We start from the raw sequence: 24,060 nt of genomic DNA, 5'->3' as shown, positions 1-24,060 counted from the left end.
AAATAAATTGATAAAATTCTAATTATTAAAAATATTAAGCCTGGAGACACGATCTCTCCAGAGCTATTTACAGCTTGCTTAGAAAGTGTTTCCGACATGGAATGGGAGAAGTTAGGAATCCGGGTCGATGGAGAATACCTGATGAATATCCTAACCGCTGATGACCTTGCCTTGTTAAGGAACTCAGGGAACGAACGGCAACTATACGATTATTGACCTTAACAGGACGCGTAAAAAGGTAGGTCTAAAAATGAAAATGCACAAGACTGATACCTATGTTACGCGATCAGATTTAATGTCATTCCATGCATCGACTGTCATTCGGTTTCTTTCAGTGCTACACGGTAAAATATAAAGTCATTCGCAAATGGTGGCAATTACGATCAGCTATAAAAATATACTGCAACTAAAGAACATCAGTGCGCGTAAAAGGCGTTTTAAATCACTGTGCAGCATTTTAAAGCTGATCAAGACATTTCTGTACTATAATTCAAGCCAAAAACATAATTTTTGCCTGTGGTGTAGCATTTTAGCCATGAAAATCCAAGCCAAGTATAAAGTCACCCAAAAATTCGTTAAATGTAAACAAACAATATGGCTGAACATAGCGGAGCGTCGATACAAAGTGCGGAGACGCACGGCGATACATAAAGCACGCATTTGACGTCCGCACTTTGAGGTGCTCAGTCTCAACTTTAAATAGTTCCGAGGTAAACATACCGGAAGATGCAGCCACCAAGGAACATAAAGCCTAAAATGATCGTAAGTTGCTGCCATGATTGGACCACTGCTGTTACGGACAGTAATACCGTTCGGCGAGAGCCTGATGTGCGAATAATTTTACACCAGGTTAACCGTTTTTAAAACAAATCTCTAGAAATAATATTTTTATATTTCACTGCGCGCAGAATATTTTGTTGCGTTACTTGTTTCTGCTGTCCATCTGGCGTCAAGAGTACACACAATGTTCGCGATCGAATGCAAATGAGTTGCCCAAACTCATTCGATGAAGAATGTCATTCGAACCTAATGACATTAAATTTCCTCGTGTAGCAGCGGAATAATGACATTAGATGCTATTCTCATTCGATACGAATGATATTATATTTGCTCGTATGACAGGTGTATAAGGTAAAGTTTAACAGCCAAGGAAAGGAACAGCAGTTTAAAATAGGCAGCGAAGAGCTGGAAGTGTTAGGTGAATGTGTCTATTTAGGGCATGTATGGACATAAGATACCGACCACGAAAGAAAATCACTGCATAAATAAAATTAGGACTGAATGCATTTGGAAGGTACTCAAAAATTATGACTAGCAGCTTACCGGTATCACACAAGGAAACTGTACAACAGTTGCACCTACCGGTACTCGACAATGGGGCCTAAAAATGGAGGTTAACGAAAGGGGTTCTACTTAAGTAGTAGACACACACATGGAACAAAAAATAGTAGGCGTAATGTTTGGAGACGGGAAACGTGAAAGGTATGGCAGAGAAATAACTCGAGTTATTGATATTCTAGTTGAAATTAAGAACAAAAATAGGTCTGGCTAGGTCATATAGGATATATAGGAGAGGAAAACTGATGGTCTGTACGGGTAACCAATTGGATTGTAAGGGAAGGTAAACGTAGCAGGTGGCGGTAGAAAATTAGGTGGATGGCTGAGATAAAGAAATTCGCAGCGCAAAGTATATGCAGCAAGCACAGGACCCTCTTAATTTCGGGAAAAAAGAGAGGTCGTTGCCCTTCAGTGCGTGTAGTCAGCCTGATGATGATGATGAGGATGAAATAGTTATTTATATTTAAAATAAAACCGTTACTCTGCAACATCAAATCATGTTTGATTGAGTAGCATATGTCGAATATATAGCTGTGCTTGACTGATTGTGTGTTCAAATTACTCTTAATTAGTTAACTGCAAATATATGAACTTCACGCAGTAGATTAAGTCATATATCATTGGATAGTTTGCACAAAGTAAGATTGATCTACTATACACTGCATGAGCTCGTATGTTTGCGTTTCCTTTTTTCTCTTGCTTTGCTTGCACTACTATTTAGAATATGATCACTCTCACTTCAATCTTTCAATGATAACAGACCTTATTGTATTGTAATGCTATACTGTGCATGAGGTCTTTCTTTGTACATATTTGTGTACTGGTAACGGGTGCTGTCGCTGTGCCAAACTAGGTGCTGCGGGCCAGTCACACTTGCAGCGCCCCTCCATCCGGAAAGTTCTAAGTTGCAAAATGTACGCACTTGATTTGATATTGGCAAATCTTAGCAGTCTTATTTAGGTTAGAGTCATACGAATAAACTTTTAGCTACAAAATCCAGTGGTCTTGCTAAAAAGGACTAGAAGGGCCAAATCTAAAATCCAATATTTAGACTGAAAAACGCCATCTAAAAGCGAGTGCAAAGCCATCTAGAGCTTTTCTAGCAAAGCTCTAAAAGCAATCAACAGAAGTTAGACTAACACCTAATGCTTACCTTCGCATACCATAGGAAGCTTACGTTCCCCTGCAGTGCTTCTCTCTGGAAAACGGGCCTTGGAAGTTACCGCATTAAAATATGCTAAAATAGCCAAAGTTCAAATATTAGCTCTAATATTTTTTAGTTTTCTATCACTACCTGAGTTGGGTATATATTACCATAATTCAGAATGTGGTCGTCTTATGTATGTGGCTCATTACACAGTTCTGCAGGCATTGAAGTAGGAGAGGCGGGCTCTCCGGCATGCCCCCTCCTCTCCTTTGGTGCCTTGCACTAAAATGCTTGCACAGAAGGCTCTGTGCGTGTTTCTGGCTTGGCGGTACTTCTGTAATAACCAACTCTCGGAGATTTCCTCCTTATTTTGAGCACAAGAACACACGCAGCTTAATTTTTGTTCCGAAGGGCGGAAATCCGACGTTGTCAAGGGCGCATTCCCCTAAGGGAGTTACAGCCACATTACCACCAGTCTCCGTAGTTCCATAGCTATTGCGAAGCTCTTGGGGACGCAGTGTGGCCACAATCTCCCGGGCGATGGATGTTGTCAGTGGCGTCCCCGCCACCACAAGGGTCTTCAGTGAAAAAGGAGCACCACAGCCGCGTTCGCGCACCTGCCTAGCCAATTCCAGAGCTCGAAGCGGCGGGCTCAGGTACCATGTCACCTGCGAAGGTCGATTCGGTGTCGGTTCAATAAAGGCGAAAGAAAGCGGAGCCTCTTTGTGAGAAAAGCGAATTATTACGGAGACTGAAAGATTTCTCTTTGTTTAGTTCTGCTCTGGATAGCAGAGCACCTTGCACCTTGTGTTTCGTGATGGTGTCCAGAAGGCTACTTTTGAGGCCCCCGTCCTCAGTCATCACGAAGGTGGCGCCGCAGTAGAGTCCCATCAGGTAATGCGTCAATCCAATGAAGGTACATATTCCCGCGTTCATGACGCAGACATTATCAGACGTCAATCTCTTGGTGGCCCTGCGTAATACGAGCAATTAAATAAATAAAAACACAACATATCCACTAACTAAAGTCAATAATGCTGAAGAGGAAACAAATCAAAACAAATCAATCTTAGTGTACGTAGCATGTGCAGTAATTCATTGTGGCGTTCTTTGGAGGAGAAGGCACAAGCGAGCAAGAGTGCTTTGCGATCGCACGCTCCTTAATAACACATTTGTAATTAAAATTTATACAAAGATGTCCACTGTAGCTTTCCATGTGGCCGATGTGACGTTTCATGTCGTTAAGATCATAGTTTAGAGTTTGTTTACAACAATGTATTTTGCTAAACTGCAGCTCATCTGGATCCTCTGGAGCCACGGAGATACTGTACAATTACGCCAGAGCATCTATAAGAAATAAATTAATTTTACACAGACAGAGGTAAACGCAGTATTTATTAGAGATCGCAGTAAAAGCGATTTTGAAAACAAGTGTTTCGATTCATTCTAACTTTAGCACGACGGAGATATGAATCGCGCTCTTACTCGGCAGCAGCAAGACAATAGGGGATAGTTCTTTGCGGAATCTCGATGTTCTTTGGTAGACCCGATGTGCCGCTGCTGTAGGCGATCAGCGTTACTGCGTCTTCCCAGCCGCCTTCGTCATAGAATGTATCTTCGTTGCCATACTGTAGAGACGAAAGGCACGTGAAGCCCGGCACATCGTCTAATGACCACTTGCCCTAGTAAGGAAGAGATAATAGAAGGGCTCAAGTAGTCATCAACAATGGCAGTTCAACAATAACCTAGCTGTCCTCATGGATGAGCGTCCCAAGAACGTATATATAGGAGGGGTGTTCTTAAATCATCATGTAGGCGAGCTAAGCTTTAACTCAAGACGATTAATTAAAACAATACAAGACTAGTACGTGCGCGAACTTTGAACTGTTTATTGCATGTATTTCTCCCCTTATATACGCACATACAAAGAAAACATGTACAAACACATGTCAGATACAAGTTTATAAGTTCAATTAATCAAACCATAACCCATGAAGCACCGCTTTCCATCACGCGGCCTGTTAACAACTGGATTTCTCTCTGCATCAGCGTTATCGACGGATCCCTTACGAATTCCGAGGAACCGGCCCGTGCCTTTCATATGCTTCAAAGATTATTCTTTCGCGTCGGTCTGTGAAGTGTCCGATTATAGGAGTTTCTTCGAGCCTTGGGATACATTTTTTAGAGCTATTAACGTTTTTGGAGAGGTTGCTTGGGTCGGTATTTCTGCTGCAGTAATTTTAATGTTCACCCAATCTTATATTTATAGATCTTTCGGTCTGGCTTACGTATCTCCTGCCGCATTAACATACGTGGTAACATACGTACACAAGGCATCGCACCGACTTAGGAAAACTGCAGCAAAACACGAAACCCAATTGCAATTTCTTTTACATGGCCGACCACTGGGTTCTTTGTCGTCAGTGTTTAAGCGACCTAAAATCTTGCACATGATTTACGGACGTTATTATAGGCTTGAACATTTCACTATTCATCGCCATTAGCTCAGACCGGATCTCCTGCGGCTGTCCTTCAAAAACAGAATGCGCGTCAATGGGAGTGTTTCCAATTTTCTGATATATATTGCCAGATTTACTTTGATGCCATCAACGTATCTTGTAATGCTATATGGAAAACAGCTTTCGTATTCTGCTAACTGCACAGATGTATACGTTCATCTTGATACATCTCTCTGTGCATTTTTTACACGTATGATACTGATTCCGCGAAAATAATGAGCACCCCTCTCTGCTTTTGTATGTATCCACCGAACTGTTCTTCTTACACGTCTGTTTCTTGACATGGCCACACTCTCATTAGCACACCCGCATTTCCTATATTTTCTTTTTCCCTCAAGTCCGAGAAGTAGGCTGGAGGTTGACTACTCCGGCCTTATTTATGAATAAACCACTTCTATATGTGTTGCTCTTAGCGACAACGGAGCTTGAGTACTCCTGGAAAATAATAATAAAAACCCTATTAGTGTGGCATTAAAATTGAAGATTGAGCCCGTGAACGCGTATTTTCAGCAGTCACAAGTGTAGTGTCATTCTCCTTTTCCTTGTCCTGGTTTGTCACTCAGCGACAAAGGATCGTTTCAACAAATCGACTGCTTTCATTTTTTTTTTGTTAATTATGAACCAAGCCGGACACTCTAAAATGACGGAATCCCTGAAGGTTACACATGTATAAAAGGCATTATTTTTTGACGCAACACTAATGTGTTTTAAGAACGTTAATACGTAGTGACTACGTCTTTGGTTCGTGATTCAGAACAACAGAGTTGAGCAGTAACACTATCCTTAAGGACGGGAGCAAACATTGGCGCTTATTAGAGCATTGAGTTGCGCCTAATTATGCAGTCACCGATTCTAATTGAGAAAATAAAGAAACGCAACAACAATTATATAGTTGCTCAAGATCCTTAACTCCAATCTCTAGCATATTCATTGGTGCTTAAAATCAAGAACCCTTTTTCGCTCAGGTGAGCGAACGGCGTGCTGACGCATGTATTAGTGAATATTTATATTTGTTGAGAGTCCGCAGTCTCTATTTCGGTTTTGTCTTTCGCTTCACAGAACAGCTGCTCTTTCAAAGACTGACGCCGTTTTAACTCTAGCTGCAGCCTTTTCCTAGTTCACCCAGGCGGTTGGCATATCTCAGATTTATTCTTGTTTCTGCAACCTTGTGTTGTTTATTTTCCTTCTTGTTCAGCCGATACCGATTCCCCGTGACCGGTGAATAGACTAGATATCTTTGGCACAACTTTCAAGACGCGGACGACGTATGGTGACGCGGTCGGTCTCTTTAATCCTTCCTGAATAAACTCTTTTGCTTAGCTGGTGAGATTCCTTTAGTGCCGAGAAAGCGCACAATCTTGCTTGTTAACCAAACCTTTTTACGCTGTGCGATACAGTATGTAGATATGTGACAACGAACTCCTTTTTGACAGTCATTTGCGTTGGGCTGCCTGCGTTATTATTTTGTGCAATTTCTGCAGTGGAAACTGGTTAGCAGAATTACAGTAAACATTTGTCTCATGAGTGTCTTGAAAAATCATTCACTCGCCGAGAGGGAGGTACTTTTCAGATCCAACTGCATCGTATTCAAGACGTACCATTACCAGCATATCATTTAATTGCTATAAAAGAAATATCAGTAAAAAAATCTGGAAGCCATCTAAAGAAACCTGGTGTCAATGGAAGGTGCTTATGATAAAATATCTACAGTATGGGCTATGAAACATAAAAAAACATTGGAAAGAAGGAAAGAACCGATATTTTCTTTTCGGCACCAAAGGTACCCATCAGGTGGGCAACAAGGTTAATTCTGAAATTATTAGAGAGGCCGGCTGCATCACCAAACAGTGTCCGCGATTCATAAACTGCATTAAAATATCTTTCCATGTCCAAACAACAATACAGAACTGTGCTAACCGAAGGCTGTAGTCACACAGAAGATGCCTGAATGATATGTCAACTGTGCTTAAATAAAGAAACGCTGCACCGTTCGTAAGAGCTGCCCACCTATATTTCAGAACACGGCTGTTATGAGCAAATGCCGTGACACCACGAAAAAGGCGAAAGCACAAGCTCAGGCCATTTAGAAATTTTCTGAAGCGTTTGTCAACACGCCATCCCTGCGCATGAGCAAAAAAAGTTGATGTTAATACTCATCCGTCAACATGTTAATAAGTTGACGGAATAGGATGGAGCAATGCGGTGATCCTGCCTCTGTTGCATAAATGTTGTTTGTTGTTGATCTTGTTCCTTTTCTAGTGAAGCTGTGGCTGTATGAGCCAGTTCATGTCAATAAACCTCATCTTACTACCTGTGTTTGCATCCGTCTTTCGTGTTAATCTTACAACTGCTCAGTACTCATTTTTTACACGTTATTTTATTTTATTTTATTCGGTGTTATTTTGTTTGTTTAAAGTGTTTCAGGAAGCGAATCAACCGTTTGGACATGACCCCAAGGCAGCACGTGCTGCCAAAGCTGCCAGTTTTATGAAATACACTTACTTCGTTGCGTACAGGTACCTGCAACGCCCTAAAATCTTTACAGTTAATCATCTGTAGTTCCGAGTGTTTGTAACAATGTGCTCAGCCATGAACAGCAGGTGTCTACGTACAAGACCATGAGCGCACCATTCAAAGGTTCATCCGTAGTTATAAACTCGCTGATGCTATAGGCTGTATCGTGTCTCACGATACGTATAGCTGGTTTGTATAACTTTCTCAATAAAGTTTTCATGTTCTCGGATTCCTCATTGCTTTCTTATAAGCTCATCAAATTTGCCTTTTGTCAATCGATATTGACCTTTAATTAGGATCTACATCTTGTTTGGGGCAGGTTACATGGTCTGTGTAACTTTGCGTTTGTTGATGGCAGAAATGTGCCTAACTAGGTATCACTAGCAGCGCGACAATTATTAAATGAAGCGGAATTTATTCACCTTAAATTTCAGCTGTGGAAGCAGTGGAATGAGGCTGTCCGCTGTGCCCGAGTCGGTAAGGAGGTGTGTAATGTCCAAACTCCGGATGCTGGTCAGGTGCTCCGCTACAGAACGTGAGAATCGTACTCTTGTCAGAGGCGAATGGTATAAGGTTGGGTTATTTAGTGAACGTAGGACCACTTAATGCAACTTCTTCGAAAAATAAGTTCTTTCCCTAAAAATAAATCGCTTGGAGCCATAATCAACGAAAGCTATTGTAGGATGGATAAGAGCCATTAGCCATTTATAGGATAATCCTGATTAAAGAATAGGTACTACCAGCCAAGCTTTCCAGGTAGTATTTACCTACAGGTGCACATTAAACCACCAACCTCCGAATTCCCTCTGTCTGCAGAATCAACCTCCTGACTTTTTCTTGCGACAGCCACCTTCTAACTTCTCCCTGATTTCCTGCAAGTGTGAACATAAAATTACCTGATTTCCGCGTTTTCATCAGCTAACCTTGTCAAGTGGTCGAAGATAAATTCATTCTCCATTCAATCCAATCAATTCAATAATTTCAATAAAAATCAAACTGTTTTTCAGTCTCTGGTCTTTTAGGGTATAAATGGTTGATGCATCCGCCAGAAAAGGCGGGAAACTAGAATAACCCCACCAAGGCCGTAAACAAGTCCAGTTCAGGAACGCGTTGCGAAAAATCATTCCTTCTCTCTAAAGACTCCGCGGGTTCTTCTCTGTGGCAACCACTCTCAACTATAGCTTCCAAAGTACTGGGTATCCGTGAGATTCAGTTCTATGTTTGCTTTTCCGGCACTACTAATCTTTCGTTTCAGCCCGAAACGTTGCTGTTGTCATAGTTGGTGGCCACCACACGTAATGCACGACTGAAACCTGCCCAGGATAGGCAGGTGGTATGCAAAAGAAATATACAAAATTATAATCAGACGTAACCTGTACACCTAGCCAGGCTTTTATTTACGAAAGCAATACTGCTAGCATTTCGAGCCTTTGGAGTGTCGTGGCGCTTCCATACATGACCTTTCACGTTACCGTGTGACGTCACGCCAGCTCGCGCCATTGGATGGTGGCGGCGAGTCCATACACAGCGCTGTGTCGTAGCCGAGAGAAGGCGCTCGCTGTTTGTGACATCACGCCAGGAGGATAAATGGGGCTGTGGCTCGGCTCCTCGGAGTAATCGGGGCGCAGCCTTACGGTATGTTGCATGATGTGTATAAGGCGAGAGGGAACGGTCTGCTGCAGCCAAGCGGCGGCGCCGTGCTTTCGCAATCTTCCACGTTTAACCAAGCTAAGCCTTCCGCCAATATTTTACACTCTTCAATGCATCTGACACCTGCCTCCTCTGTTATCTGTATATTGAGACTCTACTTAATTTGTCTTGACAGGTGGAACCTGAGTCTGTCTATTTCGATTGGCTACCTGTTACCCTATATCATTTCACTGCTGTTCCCCTACTGCCTTTTAACCGTTTTTACCTGTTAACGCCCATATTGCGTGTTTGCTTCGGTTTCAAAAGTCGTTTTCTCTATTTCTGTCATCATCTGATATGTGGAAACAGCGGAACAATAAGCTTTGGCAGCCAATGTAGGTCATTGACAACACTGCACTTCTGAAATCGACGCAAATTTGAAATACTCGCCTAGGTGGCAATGAAATAACTAGTTTATGTCGATTGAGCTAACACCAGAGGAGGGGCTGATCCAATTAGCTCCTTCAGTTTACTCAACGCGAGGAAAGGTTTCAATTGATCGCAATGTTTTTATCTAAAACCGCATACGCTTATCTCCCCCAGGAAAAACTGCAGTTGCGGAATTCGTCCAATAGCCTGCCGCACAGCTGTGTACCCATCGTCTTTATTCCCATGAACAATAAAACAATGAAACAGACTATCAGAATGTGTCGTCTCGGGGGGCGCGACCGTGTAGTCATGTCAAATTAATAACTTAAAGCAATCTGTACCCATTTCTAAACCTGTAAGCCTATAATCAAAAGCAGAGCAAAGTAAAACTACGCTTTTCTTTTGCCTACTAGGTTTAGCAGGGTTACATTTCACCCATGTTTTTTCTACGTCGAGGTGCTAGTTCTCATACGCTGTCAACTGTAAGCACATAAGGCTTCATTACCTAATTCGTTCAGCGATGGTGCTATGTCTATTATATTTTCAGCGTGATCAGCATCTCTTAAAGATTAAAGCAGCTTTCTTGAGGGACCCACTTACGCTTACACGGCTTGCGCCGAAGCGAGATCTTGTTTGGCATCCATATGCAGTAATACGGAAAGTTGAGCTAGTTGGTACATGATTGCAAATTACGAGCGCTGCGACGGAGAACTACAACGAGCACTTGTCCTTGTCATTACTCTCTCGTTGTTGTTCTCCGTCGCAGCGCTCGTAATTTGCAATGCATCCATATGCGCGACGTATACCACAGTGCGCTGCACGAAAGGTGGCGGTGGGGAATTCCTGCTAAAAAGCCGGAGACACTGATACCGCAATGTGGTCGTCATAGTGGGGCGTCACTCTCTGCGTGAAGGGTGAATAATGAGCACAAGGTATAAATAGCTCACCGCCCTGAACGCGATTCCAGCCCATGAAGTAGTCGACTGCTAGCTTTCCTGGCTTCTGCATTGAACAACTAAGCAATAACTGGATATCTTTTTAAGCATGATAATTATTATACTCTCAAAGTATGCTATATTTACATAACCTGTGTGTAGAGGCTTTGAGATACTCGACCGAGTTCAACAGGACAGTCGACGAAAGGTAACAAAAGTGTAAAGTGCACTTCACCACAAGGGTGAATCAGTGCAGTGTAAGGACAGTTTATTGCACCACTTTGCTGAGTTGAACATTATTCGCAAGTGCCCGTCGATCATTCTAATTTTCTATAAGCTGGGTAGTCTAATGAGAAAAAAATTAAGAGGTGCGTGCACATACTGCATAGCCGTGAAGCATCGAATAATTTGGGAAGAAAATAGACTCGGTTTTATTAGGACAGCTGCAAAATATTCGAGAGCAGAACTGCGTGCTTGAAACTGAGGAAGTGATGTTTTGTTTTGGGGATACCACTGGGCCGGGCGCCGCATGTGTTGAAAAGCCACCTACTGTGCTCTACATCGCCGGCTTCTTAAACTACCATTCGTCCGCCGAGTGAAACTGCGCAGGCACTTTCATATAGTGCTTATGACCTTAGCAGCAACAGGTATAGAGAGCGAAGCGTGCCGCTGCCGTTCTCGCCCTACGCTTGAGGCCTTTCATCACTCCAAATCTTTCTGCTTTCTGCCCCTCAGATCAAGCTGACCTATACGCTTGAGCGCTAAGCGTACTCCACGGATTCTTTTTACGTCGTCTTGTTTACAACAAAAACTCTATAGCGTGAACATAATATGAATATGAACTTTTATCGTCACAAAGTGAATATTGTTATGCGGGACACAACAGCGGAGGTCTCCAGGCAATATGAACGGCGTGGGTTTCCTTACAATAAATGACGTCGCACAGTACACTGGTGCATTGTGTTTGGTCTCCATGAAAATGCAGATGCCGTGACTGGGTGAGATAGTGCGTCATCCAGCGGAGTAGACGGACGCGCTAACTTCAGTACTGTGTTGGTGGGCTCTTTCGCCTTCGAGCGCGGCAGTCTGCTTTCCACTTCAATTTGAGGTCTGAGTGCGTTTAGCTGTTTAGTTTATGTATCAAAATACAATAAAACACGTCATGCGTTAATACAGACGAAGCACTAGCACTACCGTTCTGCAAAGGAAGTAGCGGCGACTACATCACCGAAGCCTATGTGTTGAGAAAATCCGAATTGGTCCAAAAAGTTTGCCATCGCCAGTGGAGCTATGGAATTAAAAGCGCACGTTCGTTCGACGTATAGTAAACAACATGGCTGCGGTTTGACCAATGGCCATCCCAAGTAGAATTGCGGAAGCAAAGAATTACGAAGATTTGCTCGGCTAAGGCGATCAGTCTTTGCTCGGCTCAATTTCTCCATGGCTGACTGCGCCGGTACTGGCGCGGTGTTACGTATATACACCCCACGCATGCGCAGTGTCTCCGGCCTATCGGCGTTCTTTGGACGCGTTCGTTTCCACGGAATGCTGACGGAGCCCCAGACTGCAGCCCTCCGTTTGGCCCATGTGGCTGTGTTGCTCGGAGGGCCACCCCTCTCTATGGAAAGCGTGCCGCATTCATCGCACCTTTCCTAGCCGCCCTGTCATAGTGGAGGGCTACGGAGTAATTTCGACCGCCTGGGGATCTTTACCGTGCATAGACATTGTACGTTAATTATTCTCTGCTTTTCGTCTGATCTGATGTTTAGGAATGGTGGGGCGTAACATATGCGGCTAGTGATCTAAGCCAGCATTAGTTTCAGGAGGCTTCCTTCCTTAAGGCCCAGGCCCTTGAGTGCGATTATCCTGAACAGACCCGTTACTTGTGTGCCGTACGCGTTGTTTCTTTACCGTTGTATAGTTGTACTCATCTGCTCGTAGAAACAGCCCCATGATTCTAATTTGTTCTACTTTCGGCACTGTTTGGCCGTCTACTGTTATGTTGATATTATCTGGCGTTTGCACCTGAGCGCTTTCAGGTTGTAGATAAACAATTCCGATTTTTGGGGAGAGCACGAGAGGCCCCTTTCGGCCACCTAGGAAACCACGGAGTCTGCCGCCACCTGGAAGCACTCCTAAATGTTTGCATCACTCCCTGGGTGGCCCACAGGTTGACGGCGTCCGCGTACATGCTAAATTTTACGATTTCCACCTTTCTCAGTTCTACGGGAGGTGTCGCGTGGCAACATTAAAGAGAAATGGCGAGAGCACTGAACCTTGCGGTGTACCCCTGCTTCCTAGTTTGATAATGGAGGATTCAATTTCCTGAAACTTTATCTTTCCCGTTCTACCCGACAAAAAGTTTTTTACGTAGTCGTACGTCTTCTTTCCGACCCCCAATTTTTGGAGGCCAGAAAGAGTCGCAGACACGCATTCGAGGGCACGGACGAGGAACTCATGGCGAAACTAATTAACATGTACGTAGGCGACACACAAGCCTTCCCCTTGCCGGATTACGAAGGACCCTCAAACGAGGCCCTAGACGCGCCGATCCCGGAGGCGGTGGTGGTGGTAAGAACATTTATTTACACAAGGGCCAGGAGGTATGTTTGGATCGGCCCATAAGGGACCGATCCTTACAGGCACTAGGTGGAGGTCCCTAGTTGGGGACCCCAGTGGCGGTTGCCGCCGCTCGGGCGCGTCCGACTAAGGCTTGTTGGGCCTGTAAGTCGTGGCAGCCGAGCAGGACCGCCTCCCAGTTCTCCCGGGTTGGGTTGGGGATGGGGGGAATAGCCGGGTTGGAGGGGCAGGCCCACACCATGTGATAGATGTCAGAAGACACCGCTCCATAGTGTGTGCAGCTGCCACTAAAGGAGGGGTCAAAATGTTTTAGGGCTGCCGGGCACAGCAATGTATTGGTGAAAAGGCGGAGAAGAAGCCGCTCATCCGCCTTTTTGAGACCTTTGCATGGGCTGGGATAAAGGCGATGACAATTTTGATAGTACGTCGTGATATCTTTGATGGTGTAGGCCGGATTAAAATCGGGTTCCTGATCGGGTAGGGAGGAGAAAACAGCCCGGTGAGAGAGCGCGCGGGCGGCTGCGTCTGCTGCCTCGTTTCCTGCCAAACCCTGATGAGCAGGGGCCCATATAAGGTAGCGGTGTGCGGGGTCCGTATCCCGTATGCAGTTGAAGTAAATTTTATAGGCTAGTAAGGGAGTCCAGCCTTGTCTGACGTTCCGACAGGCTCCTCGCGAGTCGGTAATTATGTATTTTGAGTCGGAATGAGAGGCCGCGAGAGCAATCGCCACCTCTTCTGCGTGTGTTGTACTTTGGGCTCTGAAGGTGAGACCGTTAACCGTTTTGCTGTTGTGAACTACAGCGGCCGTGTACCATCCCCCGTGGTGAGGGCCGGAGGCGTCCACGTAGTATACACCTGTTTTGTTGCCATAATGTCGGGCTAGGGCTTCCGCTCGTGCCAAGCGCCGACCATTATGATCTTCGTGTGACATATTCGCTGGCAGAGGTCGCACGCAGAGGGCGCGTCTCCACAATTCTGGGATGCGAAACCTGTCTTCCATGAGTGTGGTGTGTTGGATATGGAGTCGAGCAAGAAGGCGGCGACCCGACTCCGTTTGCGACAAACGCGTGTACTGATTTGTAAGGTGCGCCTCCCGGAGCTCCCGAAAAGTATTCACCACCCCAAGGGCCATAAGACGGCTGTTTGAAGTAGTGATGGGGAGGTCCAGGGCACGCTTGACAATTTTGCGAAGGATAACCTCAAGGGCATCCTCCTCTTGTTTCCGTAGGTGGAGATAAGGTGTCGAATATAGAATCCGACTAGTCACGAAGGCGTTTGCCAGCCGCAAGGCATCCTTACTTCGCAACCCCCCGCGTTTGTTTGAAACCCGGCGGACCATGCGGCCCACCTGGTCCCCCACCTTACGGAGTTTGGCCAATGTAGTGTCTGACCGTCTGTGTTTGTGTATGTAGAGTCCGAGTACCCGTATCTCGTCAGCTTCGTGTATGGGACCACTGTCTAAAGAAAGAGTGATTTGAGTTGTGCACTTTCGCGAGGGCGGAGGTGCACAAATTCTGATTTTTGTGGTGAACACTGAAGACCACAGCGGCGGGCGTAGCTGTCTACTATCGTCGCCGCTGTTTGCAGGCTGGTTTCAATGTCCCCGATACTGCCATGCGTGGCCCACAGGGTGATGTCATCGGCATACAGGGCGTGCTGCACACCAGTGACACCATCGAGCTGGGCAGGCAGGTGCATCATAGCCAAATTGAAGAGCAGCGGGGAAAGTACTGCGCCTTGGGGGGTTCTCCGCGTGCCGAGTAGGTAAGGACCATGCTCATTATCTTGGATGCGAATGTAGCACTGACGATCCGTGAGAAATTGCTTGATGTATTGGAATGTGTTGAGACCACAGTCGGTCTGGCTTAGGTGGGTGAGTATAATCTCGTGTGTTACATTATCAAATGCCCCTTTGAGATCTAAGGCGAGTACTACCCGGTCATTATGGGGGCATTCGAGTGGGTCAAGGACTTCCCGATTGAGTTGCAGGAGGACATCTTGAGCGGATCTGTGTGGGCGGAATCCGAACATGGTGCCTGCGAATACATGTTTTTGTTCAAGATATTCAGATAGCCGGTCCCGCACCATCGTCTCCATTAGTTTGCCCACACAGGAGGTGAGAGAGATGGGACGGAGGTTATCTGTGTCAATTGGTTTCCCTGATTTAGGAATAAAGGTTACTAGAGCCGTTTTCCAGTCACTTGGCAGGGGGATGTCCCCGCGCCAAATCGCATTGATGTAGTCAAGGAGGGACTGGTATGCCGAGTCGGGCAGGTTCGTCAAAAGTTTGACGGTGACCTTATCCCTTCCCGGGGCAGTGCCCCGTTTCATTTTGGCAAGAGCCGCCCGCAGATCATGGAGTTGGAAAAGTTGATCCAGCTCTGTGTTCTCTCTGCCTGCATAAGAGTATGATGATCCACGGGGGTCTTGGGCTGCACACAGATACTGGTCCCGGAGTTTCTGTGCCAGTTGAGTAGTGTTGCCAGAGAAAGCATGCATGGCTCTCTGCAAATGTTTCTGTGTTTCGGTTCGTGTTTGGGTTGGGTCGATGAGGGCTCGAAAGAGGCTCCATGTGTTGCGGCTAGACATTTGTCGCGCGGCCGTGTTGCATCTATCCACCCAGTTGGAGTCGGCGAGATGGGCCGCGTACTCAGCCGCTTTCTGGGTGAGCTCGGCAATTCGAGCTTTAAGCTTTCTGTTGTGTTTCTGGCGTCGCCAACGGCGGACGAGGCTGCGACGGGCTTCCCAGAGGTGTAGGAGGTGGTTATCCACGTCCGTAACCACCTCTGAGAGCTGGATATGTGTTTCATGCGAGCGAAGGTGTGTCAGCAGCTGTTGGGACCATGCTGAGTAGCCCTGCTCGGAAATGGGTGTGTTATCAAGTGAGTCAAAATTTTGCCTGAATTTCGTCCAATCTGGGATACGGGCTTGTGTTGTGGGACGTTTGAGCGGGCGTGTGTGTATTGTAATGTTAAGGATGCAGTGGTCACTACTGAGGGTTTCCTCGGTGTTGAGCCAGTCTGCGTGTCTTATGTTGCGAGTGAAGGTTAAGTCCGGACACGTATCCCGTGTCACGGAGTTTCCTAACCATGTACGGCCAATTGAAACTCACTGGTGATGCGTGTCGCGGCGTCATCACCGTAGCAAACTACGAGACCAGTGAGTCACTCCAAAACAAGATCCAGTGGCGTGCTGGAGAGCTTGCCGATATCCGCAAGCTTGGGAAATCAAACGTCGCGGCGCTCACTTTTGTGGGCAAAGTGGTGCCGCGATTTATTCACTATAATTCAGAAGTGACCCTTGTACGTGCGTACAAGCGAACTGTCCCGGCCTGCGTGCGATGCGGTACTGTGGGCCACCGGGCGGACACATGCCCCTGCCCGGACAACGAAAAGTGCGGCCTGTGTGGCCAAACGGTGCCGACCGTCGACGGGGTCAAGGCACCTCATGAATGCAGTCCATCCTGTGCAGTCTACGGGCAAGCCCACCCTACCAACTCACGTGACTGCACGGGAAAATTCCGCCAGCTCAAGGCACCAGGCCCCAAGGCCAAACGCCGTGAGCCCCCAGCAAAACGGCGGCAGCCAAGGCAACAAGCTCCAGGTGGCAATGGCGGAACGCCGCCTACTGATCCTGCCACCGACATCAAAACGCCGCCTGGGAAGAAGAAGGCGCCTCCACCGCCACCGCCCAGCGGCATGGACAAGCACCACTTCCCGGCTCTTAAGACGGGTGGCGCTGCCGGCGCCCGGGCATCTGCGCCCCAACATTGCAAACAGGTGAGCAGCTGGGCGGGGATCGCCTCCTCTTCTCCCCAGCCCCCCTCTTCCCCACTCACCGTCTCCGCGCTCGATGCGGAATACAAAAAACAGATTGACGTGCTCCGGGCACAGAATGAAATTTTACTGAACAAAATTCAAAATTTAGAATCAAAATTGGCGTCCGCCGCTCCGAGCTCGCAGAACTCGGACGCGATGGAGAGCGACGCGGAGCTCTCGCCAGCCCTCGTGACAGCGATCTCCGCGATGGAGGAACGCTTATCCTCAAAAATGCAATCTATGATAGAAGCCGCTATGGACCAGATCTTCACCAAGGTCATAACTGCCATACCGGCGGTCGTCTCAAAACACATCTCGGACAACCCCCGCCTCATCCGTCGGTCGGGGCCCATTAGGGACGTATCCCGTCCTGCAAAATTCAACCGTCGGATCATTAATTCGGACAATGAGGACAGCTGCCCCGCTCCTGCCGCAACCCACTTGGTGCCGCAGGTAGCTGGCTCTGGGGCAGCCACTCCCTCCTCCTCCCCTCCAAAAATGTTAAATCATGGCGAGACACCTTAGTCAAAGGCGCTCTTCTACCTCCAATTCGGCCATCTCAACATTAATAACACAATGGAACTGTAGAGGCTTTAAGGACCGCACTAAGCGGGCCAATTTCCGCCTCTACCTTGAAACATTCGAGTGTGTACCAGCCGTGGTTGCCCTCCAGGAGCCAGGCCTAGGCGCCACACTTTCAAATTACACGACGTTCCAACAGGATCCCGCGTCTTGTCTTCTCGTACACAAAGCATGCACAGCCAACTTGGTGGATCTCGATCTCCAACTAGGTTATTCCTATGTAATGGTGACAATTCTACCACTCCGCCGCAGGGACCCGCCATTACATGTACTCAACGTGTACTGCCCTCCCAAACTCAAGCGAGTGACATTCGCGGACCTCTTCAGCCGCGCGCTAAGAGTAGCGGGTCGCGATCCCCTCCTGATCGTGGGCGACTTTAACGCTCCCAGTCAGCTGTGGGGGTATCGCAAGGAGGAGTCGCGCGGACGTAAGTTGGCGGAACTTGCGTCCACGTTGGGCCTCACCCTCCACACTGACCCGGTCCCGGAGGCGGAGGTTTGCGCAGAATTGTTAGGCCTAAAAATTAAATCGGCTCCCGGCCCAGACGGAATCACAAACAAGGTTCTCCGAAATTTGGACAATAACTCCATCCGCACGCTCACGAAATACATGTGCGTCGTATGGGACAGGCCGCCTCCCACAACAGTGGAAGACGGCAAACGTAATTTTGATACTGAAGCCATGCAAACCCCCGAAACTAGAGAACTTACAACCAATCTCTCTAACATCATGTAAAGGGAAATTGATGAAGCGTGTAGTCCAAACACGAGTAACGCGTTTCATGGAGCCTAACGACCTGTGGCCGCAAGGAATGGCTGGGTTCCGGCCCGGCCTGTGCACACAAGACGTAATGTTCCGCTTGAGACACGACATCATAGAAAGCGAAACGAGAGACACGATAGTACTCAATTTTTTTTTTCGAAGAATAATGACATCGCTTGGCATGAGCGGGGAGGCAATCGCAGCGGAGGTGGCACCTCTGATTCACCCGCGTAGTGGAGGCGCCGCCGGTGGCCCCACCGCCACAGCTGTGCGCCGTGTGGCGCCACTGCTCTTTGAGATTGCACAGCTGGCGCAGCGGCGACGCCACCGCGGAGTTATTCGCTCAGCGGAGGAGATGGCGACGGCCCCGCGCTCCTCTCTAGATATGCGCCATGTAAGGTCACTCGCTCCTCGCTCAGGTGCAGTTGGGGCTCTCCGGGAATCCGCAAAATCACTGAGACCTAGCGTATTGTTGCTTCCGCAACGAAACAGGCCTTATATCTCTATCAGTTACTGTTTATTTTTTTTTGTGCTAATCGTTTCTGTGAGATTAAAGATGCACTAATAGTTCATTTCGGTGAGGAATGAGTTTACGCAAAAGGAGATTCATAAGGGGAGCTTTTGATGAGAACCTTTAATGGCGTCATGTCGCGTCCTTAAAAAAGGCAAATTAGTGGCTTTTTAACAATTCCGCGATATCCAAGAACTCCAAAGCTGGTGTTTGTAAAGCGGGCCGATGTAGATCTGGCTGATTATATACCGGATGTCACGGAAGAGTGCCTAACATTATCGAAGGAAGCATTCGGCTACAAAGACACTCACAAGACTGTCTTTGCCATAAAGACGTTCTATTCCCTGATAAAAAAAATGCCGACAATTACGTTACTTCATAATGCGAAATTTGAGGGCAGCTTGTCAGCTGTTTCACCTTTTCGATAGATTGAGGCAAAGGTTTCGAGCAAGACATGTATGCACAAATAAAGACTTTTTAAATTTTTCACACGTATTCCTTCAAGAAACACACTCTAAAAAAAAAGGTAGTTGAGGTTACTACATTTTGGGGTAGCAACAACCGTCACATATATGACTACCTAGGTAGTGACTGTACGTAGTAACTGCAAAGGTAGTAACATTTACTACCTGTGGACAGGTAGCAACAGCAACTACCTTTTTTAACATTTACTACCATAGGGTAGTAAGAATGGTAGCTTACCTAAAGTAGTAACAGCAACAACCTCGTTTACTACCTTAGTAGTAAGCTTAGCTTTGGTTTGACGGCCAGGCAACCACTAACCTCAATAGCATGTTAGAAGCACTATGAAGCAGTGGGCCTATATGGCTTTCAAAAAACAAATTCAACACAAGTGTAGCTCAAAAGGTTTAACTTTATTTGTTGACTCAAACTTTCTCAATTAAGCTGATCGCCCGCATCACGAGGGGTGACCGTGCTGCCGAATTTAGGCCGCAGAAATGCTCCATCAGAGCAAATGTGTTCTTATTCCTGCTAGAATACTGGATGTTCATTATCCAATAAAGTTCCATGAGGGCACTTGTCCCTGATATCAGGTCAATCACTTCCACCTTGTAGGACTCAAAAGTGGCGCATATTTCTGTGGCAATTAGAGCCTTGTTGTTCATGACAAGGGAGGGGTAGCTGTCCTGTAATAAAATAGAATTAATAAGAAACGAGACAATTTCAAGCAAACTACAATTAAAATGAACAGTATAATCTTACTGGTCCTCTCAGAAAATAGGGCTGCTCCTTCACTAAGTGCGGGAGGAGCTGCAGGACAGCAACTGCGAAGTAATCTGTGCACAAAGAAAATTCATAGAACACCCAGACGATTACAAAAACATAAAAATAAGAAAATAAATTGGAACTAAAAGACAAAGCTCTGAACACTCACATTTCTTCAAGTCGCCTTCTGTCTCTGAAATCGCCCGTTCTGCTTCGGCGAGGGCACTTTTTGCGGTACGGGACATTTTCAGGAGTTGGAGACACCTCTCTCCATGTGTGTTAATAAAGCTGAGCAACTTTGACTCAAAGTCCACTTGTGTAATACTCATGAACTCCTGGCGAAGCTGAAAATGAACAAAAATGATAGGGGGAATTTAGCACAATATTTGCAAAATACAAAAAGACATCACGTCGCTCGTGCACAAGTGTCCAAGCCAAGCACTGGACAGTTGTGCTGTTGGTGCAAAGTTGGAAAGCTGGTCCAAAGGCTGCATAGTTGCTTTCTTTCATCATAATTTAGAGGTTGCATCATTCTGATTTCTGTTTAAATATGTCATCAGTGATGCACTGAAATTTTTTCTGAGGGAATAAGGGTGAATCCATTAATAAACGTAACTATGTACGTTGTTACCATCAATCCCTAATTGTTTAATAAAACAACAGTGCAGGTGTTGTCTTCTTCCTTGTCCTTCGTCTCCACCCTGTTATTCCCTAATTGTTCCTAATCACCTTTGGGAATGCATCTTTGAACCCGTTGTGAACCGAAATTCAGAGCCTATATCTCTTTGCCTGACATGCACGCTGACTGGTGCATTAGCATTTCTTCCAACCACTGCAGCTGGAAAATTATGCAGTATCCATAGGCAAACACAACTAAAAATAAAGCAGCAGATGCCCCTCAAAGAACGCCCTCCATCCAAATGCGACTGCAATCATGACCTTGCATAAACATTTTTAGTAGCACATAGAATACAAAAGTGGGACAGAGAGGAACGCAATTATGCAGAAGTGCTCAAATTTCAGCCGAAACATAAGCAATGATTACTTCACGACCCGCTGTGGCTTCAGCAGTTATATTTCAATGTTTTTACGATTACAAAACTGCCCATTTAGTCTACCAAATAAATAATTAGCACTAACACTCTTTATCAATCACCCATATTCACCCTTCTCCAGCAAACCTAACCTGTTCCTCCCCATCAGATAAAAGTTCTAAATACCCTTACCAGTGATGACTGTGCTCACCCAGATGAAGACAAATTATTCAGTTGAAATGTTTCCTACCAAGCAATATTTCTCCCATGCTTATGTCAGTTTATGTTGTCAAAAATGCAATCTTTCTGTTTCACCTTCTGTAGTGGATCTCTGCATCCTGATTTTGCAAACACTGCAAATGTTTAAACTAAATAGAGTATTTTCTCATAACCTATTGAGCCTCTTACAACAGCCGACTATATACTGCATGTCTCTGTGAAGCCCGACTGATGGCATGCGTACGACCCATCATCAAGAACCATTTCAGGAAACCGGCCTGATGCTACACGTCTTAAAACCTTACCAGTTCACGAAGTGCCAGCGCTGGGTACCTTTCCAGCAACACCGCTGTTGATGGGCTGCTTTCTTGAATCCATTTCCTTCGTGATGAGAAGGTGGCCTTCATTGAAGCTTTCAATTTTGCGATGTCAGGTGTGCTTCGTTTCACTTCTTTAATTATGAATTCTATGTGAGCAGCAACGACTCCATCATCTTCTTCGCCTCCGGTTTCCAAAGCACCAGTTGACTTGCAAAAGAAATGATAAAAATAACACAGTTGAGTAAAATATCACAAGTAATGCCTATCATATTTTTAGATAACGCAGACCTAAGATTCCAAAATCTTTTTTATGATCTACAACCTGTGCAAAGGTTGAACACAACTGAATATCAGTCTGTTTTGTCAGCCCTTACTCTACAGCTGTATTACTTACCTTTATGAAGTGCTTTCCTTCCATTCAATGCTAAATTCCTTATAATTCCACCATTGCATGCGTTTTTAGGTATTGCAATTAACTGTGTAGGCTACAGTTTGCTATCTCTTTTGCTCTGGCAAACCTAACAGCTTTTGAAAAGGGATGCAGGACCCAACGTTTCTTTGCTTTTACCTTTGTTTTGCTTGATATAAGCTTTTTGCTCAGCCTTCCCCAACAGCATGCTTCTCCTTCTGTCATTTTTTGTTTCTTGTGTTTCCAGCCGAGAAATAAACGCCCAGCAGGCAGCCAGGACTTGTCCGTGCCTCTACGTCTTGTGCCGTGTGGCTCTCGCATTGTTTATGCATCACTACATCACTCAAGCTGGCCAAAATTGCCACTATTTTTCTGCGCAGACCCCAATTACATTCCCATGGCTGCCTCTTTCAAGTGCGTGCCCTACCCAGGCGGCCACGCCTGTTCCTGCAAAAATCCTCCAGCGCCCACTCGTGGCGCTGCACTGCCTTTTCACCGCGAGTGCTACCCGCTGGGTTTCCGCACGGTGCCGATAGCAAGTGTCACCATCTAAACGGTGAAGCATCCTCAAAACGCAACAGGGCCATTTGTAACGAGGCATCACTGCTACTGTGTCGCACTGCCAAAAGGCCGATGGTAACAGTTGCAAATTTGAAGCAATTCTTCGACAATCCCAACAGTATTCACAAAACATGGCACTTCACAATACCAAGAAAAATCGGGTTTGCTCTTTACTTTCATCTCAAGTTTATGCATAACCCTAATCCCAGTGTTCATTAAATAAAATTGCTGTGATGCAAATAGTTTTCAGCAGTTCTTTAAGGCCAATAGATCAATCAGACCTTTGGAAAATTCTAATATATTGCTGGTATTAAAAGGCCAATTAATAAGATTTTACTATAATTATTTTTTAATACAGCAGTTAAACATACAGCTACTGCTCTGCTTTTTTTATTTTTGCCACTGTGTGTTGGTTACATAACATAAAGCACCAACTTTCTCCAAATTTCAGCTGTTCTACAGTTTTAAAGTAACTGCAAGTTCTAGAGTCAGGTGTTGTAGTCGCAGTTTTTTTCTCGTTTCATGAAATGCGTGGCCAGGGAGGGGTCTGCACCGATTTCCTGCCTTCCATTTACTTTTGTGGCTATGTCTTCCTTGTTTCACCAGTGCAATACCATGGTTTTTATTTTTGGCTGTTGTAATTTGTTCTTTAAGTCAGTATTTACCACCACCTCAAAACAAAGCAGAATTACTATAATAAATTGCACCTACTTGTGTGCAATGACATTCACAGGGCACTTTAACTTGCAACATTTCTTTTCAGATAACCCAGCTAGAAAAGATGCAAAACTTTTCCAGATATTTGTAATACTGGTGTAAATCAGGGGTTTCACTTACCAGGCGGCACTGCTTCTTTGGATGACATTTGTCTTGAAAGTTCCCCTTCCTACAAAACTTCTTTCTTGCTTCTTCAACCTTAGGATTATTATCCACGGATTTTCGAATATTGCACATCTTGTATTTAAATGCGACCCTCCAAGAATCCTGTAAATTAAAACCATCACATTGGAAATGCAAAATCAATTAAACATCTGCCTAGCAGCCAACAATATATACAGACTTTCCTTGAAGAAAACAGACTCAAACGGCAATAGGCATCATAAATGCTTCCGCACAAGCCACTTGCTCTTACTGCAGGAAAAGAGCTAAAAGCAGCACTGCATTGTTCGAGCCCGAGCCGAAATGCATGAGCAATCTGTGGACGCACCTGCTGCTCAGTACATTATTAAAGCTGCAAATTAACATGCTTAATTCCCTATCAAAGATGTTTGCAAACCATAGTGCATGTGCGGGCCTCATGAACATCCTGCAAGGGCATAAGAGAATTCACATCTAATTACTGTATTGTGTTCTATCCCACCAATATTCAAGAAAATTTTGTTCACAAAAAACTGCAGTTAATTGATGCCTTGTAAAATCATTGAAGAGGAGACAATGCATGTGCACAGAACATTCCCAATGTATGCCAGAATGGTCCACAAGCAGCAGTGAATTCCACACGAGAAAAAAATATTACCTCAAGGAA

The 24,060-nt window shown here is 45.6% G+C and overlaps 1 protein-coding gene and 1 pseudogene across 1 annotated transcript; both read right to left on the bottom strand.

Annotated features, from left to right (window-relative positions):
- The window catches only part of LOC146177089 (uncharacterized), a 61,859-nt pseudogene that overhangs the window by 15,560 nt on the left and 22,239 nt on the right, over nucleotides 1–24,060 (bottom strand).
- On the bottom strand, nucleotides 19,602–23,763 carry LOC146177091 (uncharacterized). Its single transcript, XM_084581090.1, has 5 exons — nucleotides 23,373–23,763; nucleotides 21,551–21,772; nucleotides 20,162–20,336; nucleotides 19,990–20,063; nucleotides 19,602–19,913 (listed from the first exon to the last, which is right to left on the bottom strand). The coding sequence occupies exons 1-5, from the start codon at nucleotides 23,487–23,489 to the stop codon at nucleotides 19,653–19,655; spliced, it is 849 nt and encodes a 282-aa protein (XP_084437216.1). The 5' UTR covers nucleotides 23,490–23,763; the 3' UTR covers nucleotides 19,602–19,652.

Source organism: Amblyomma maculatum, chromosome 10 (assembly GCF_055883805.1).
Source record: "Amblyomma maculatum isolate TAMU_Amacu chromosome 10, ASM5588380v1, whole genome shotgun sequence".
Classification (NCBI taxonomy): domain Eukaryota; kingdom Metazoa; phylum Arthropoda; class Arachnida; order Ixodida; family Ixodidae; genus Amblyomma; species Amblyomma maculatum.
Note: the sequence above shows the minus strand (reverse complement) of the source record. Positions and strands in the feature narration are given on the sequence as shown.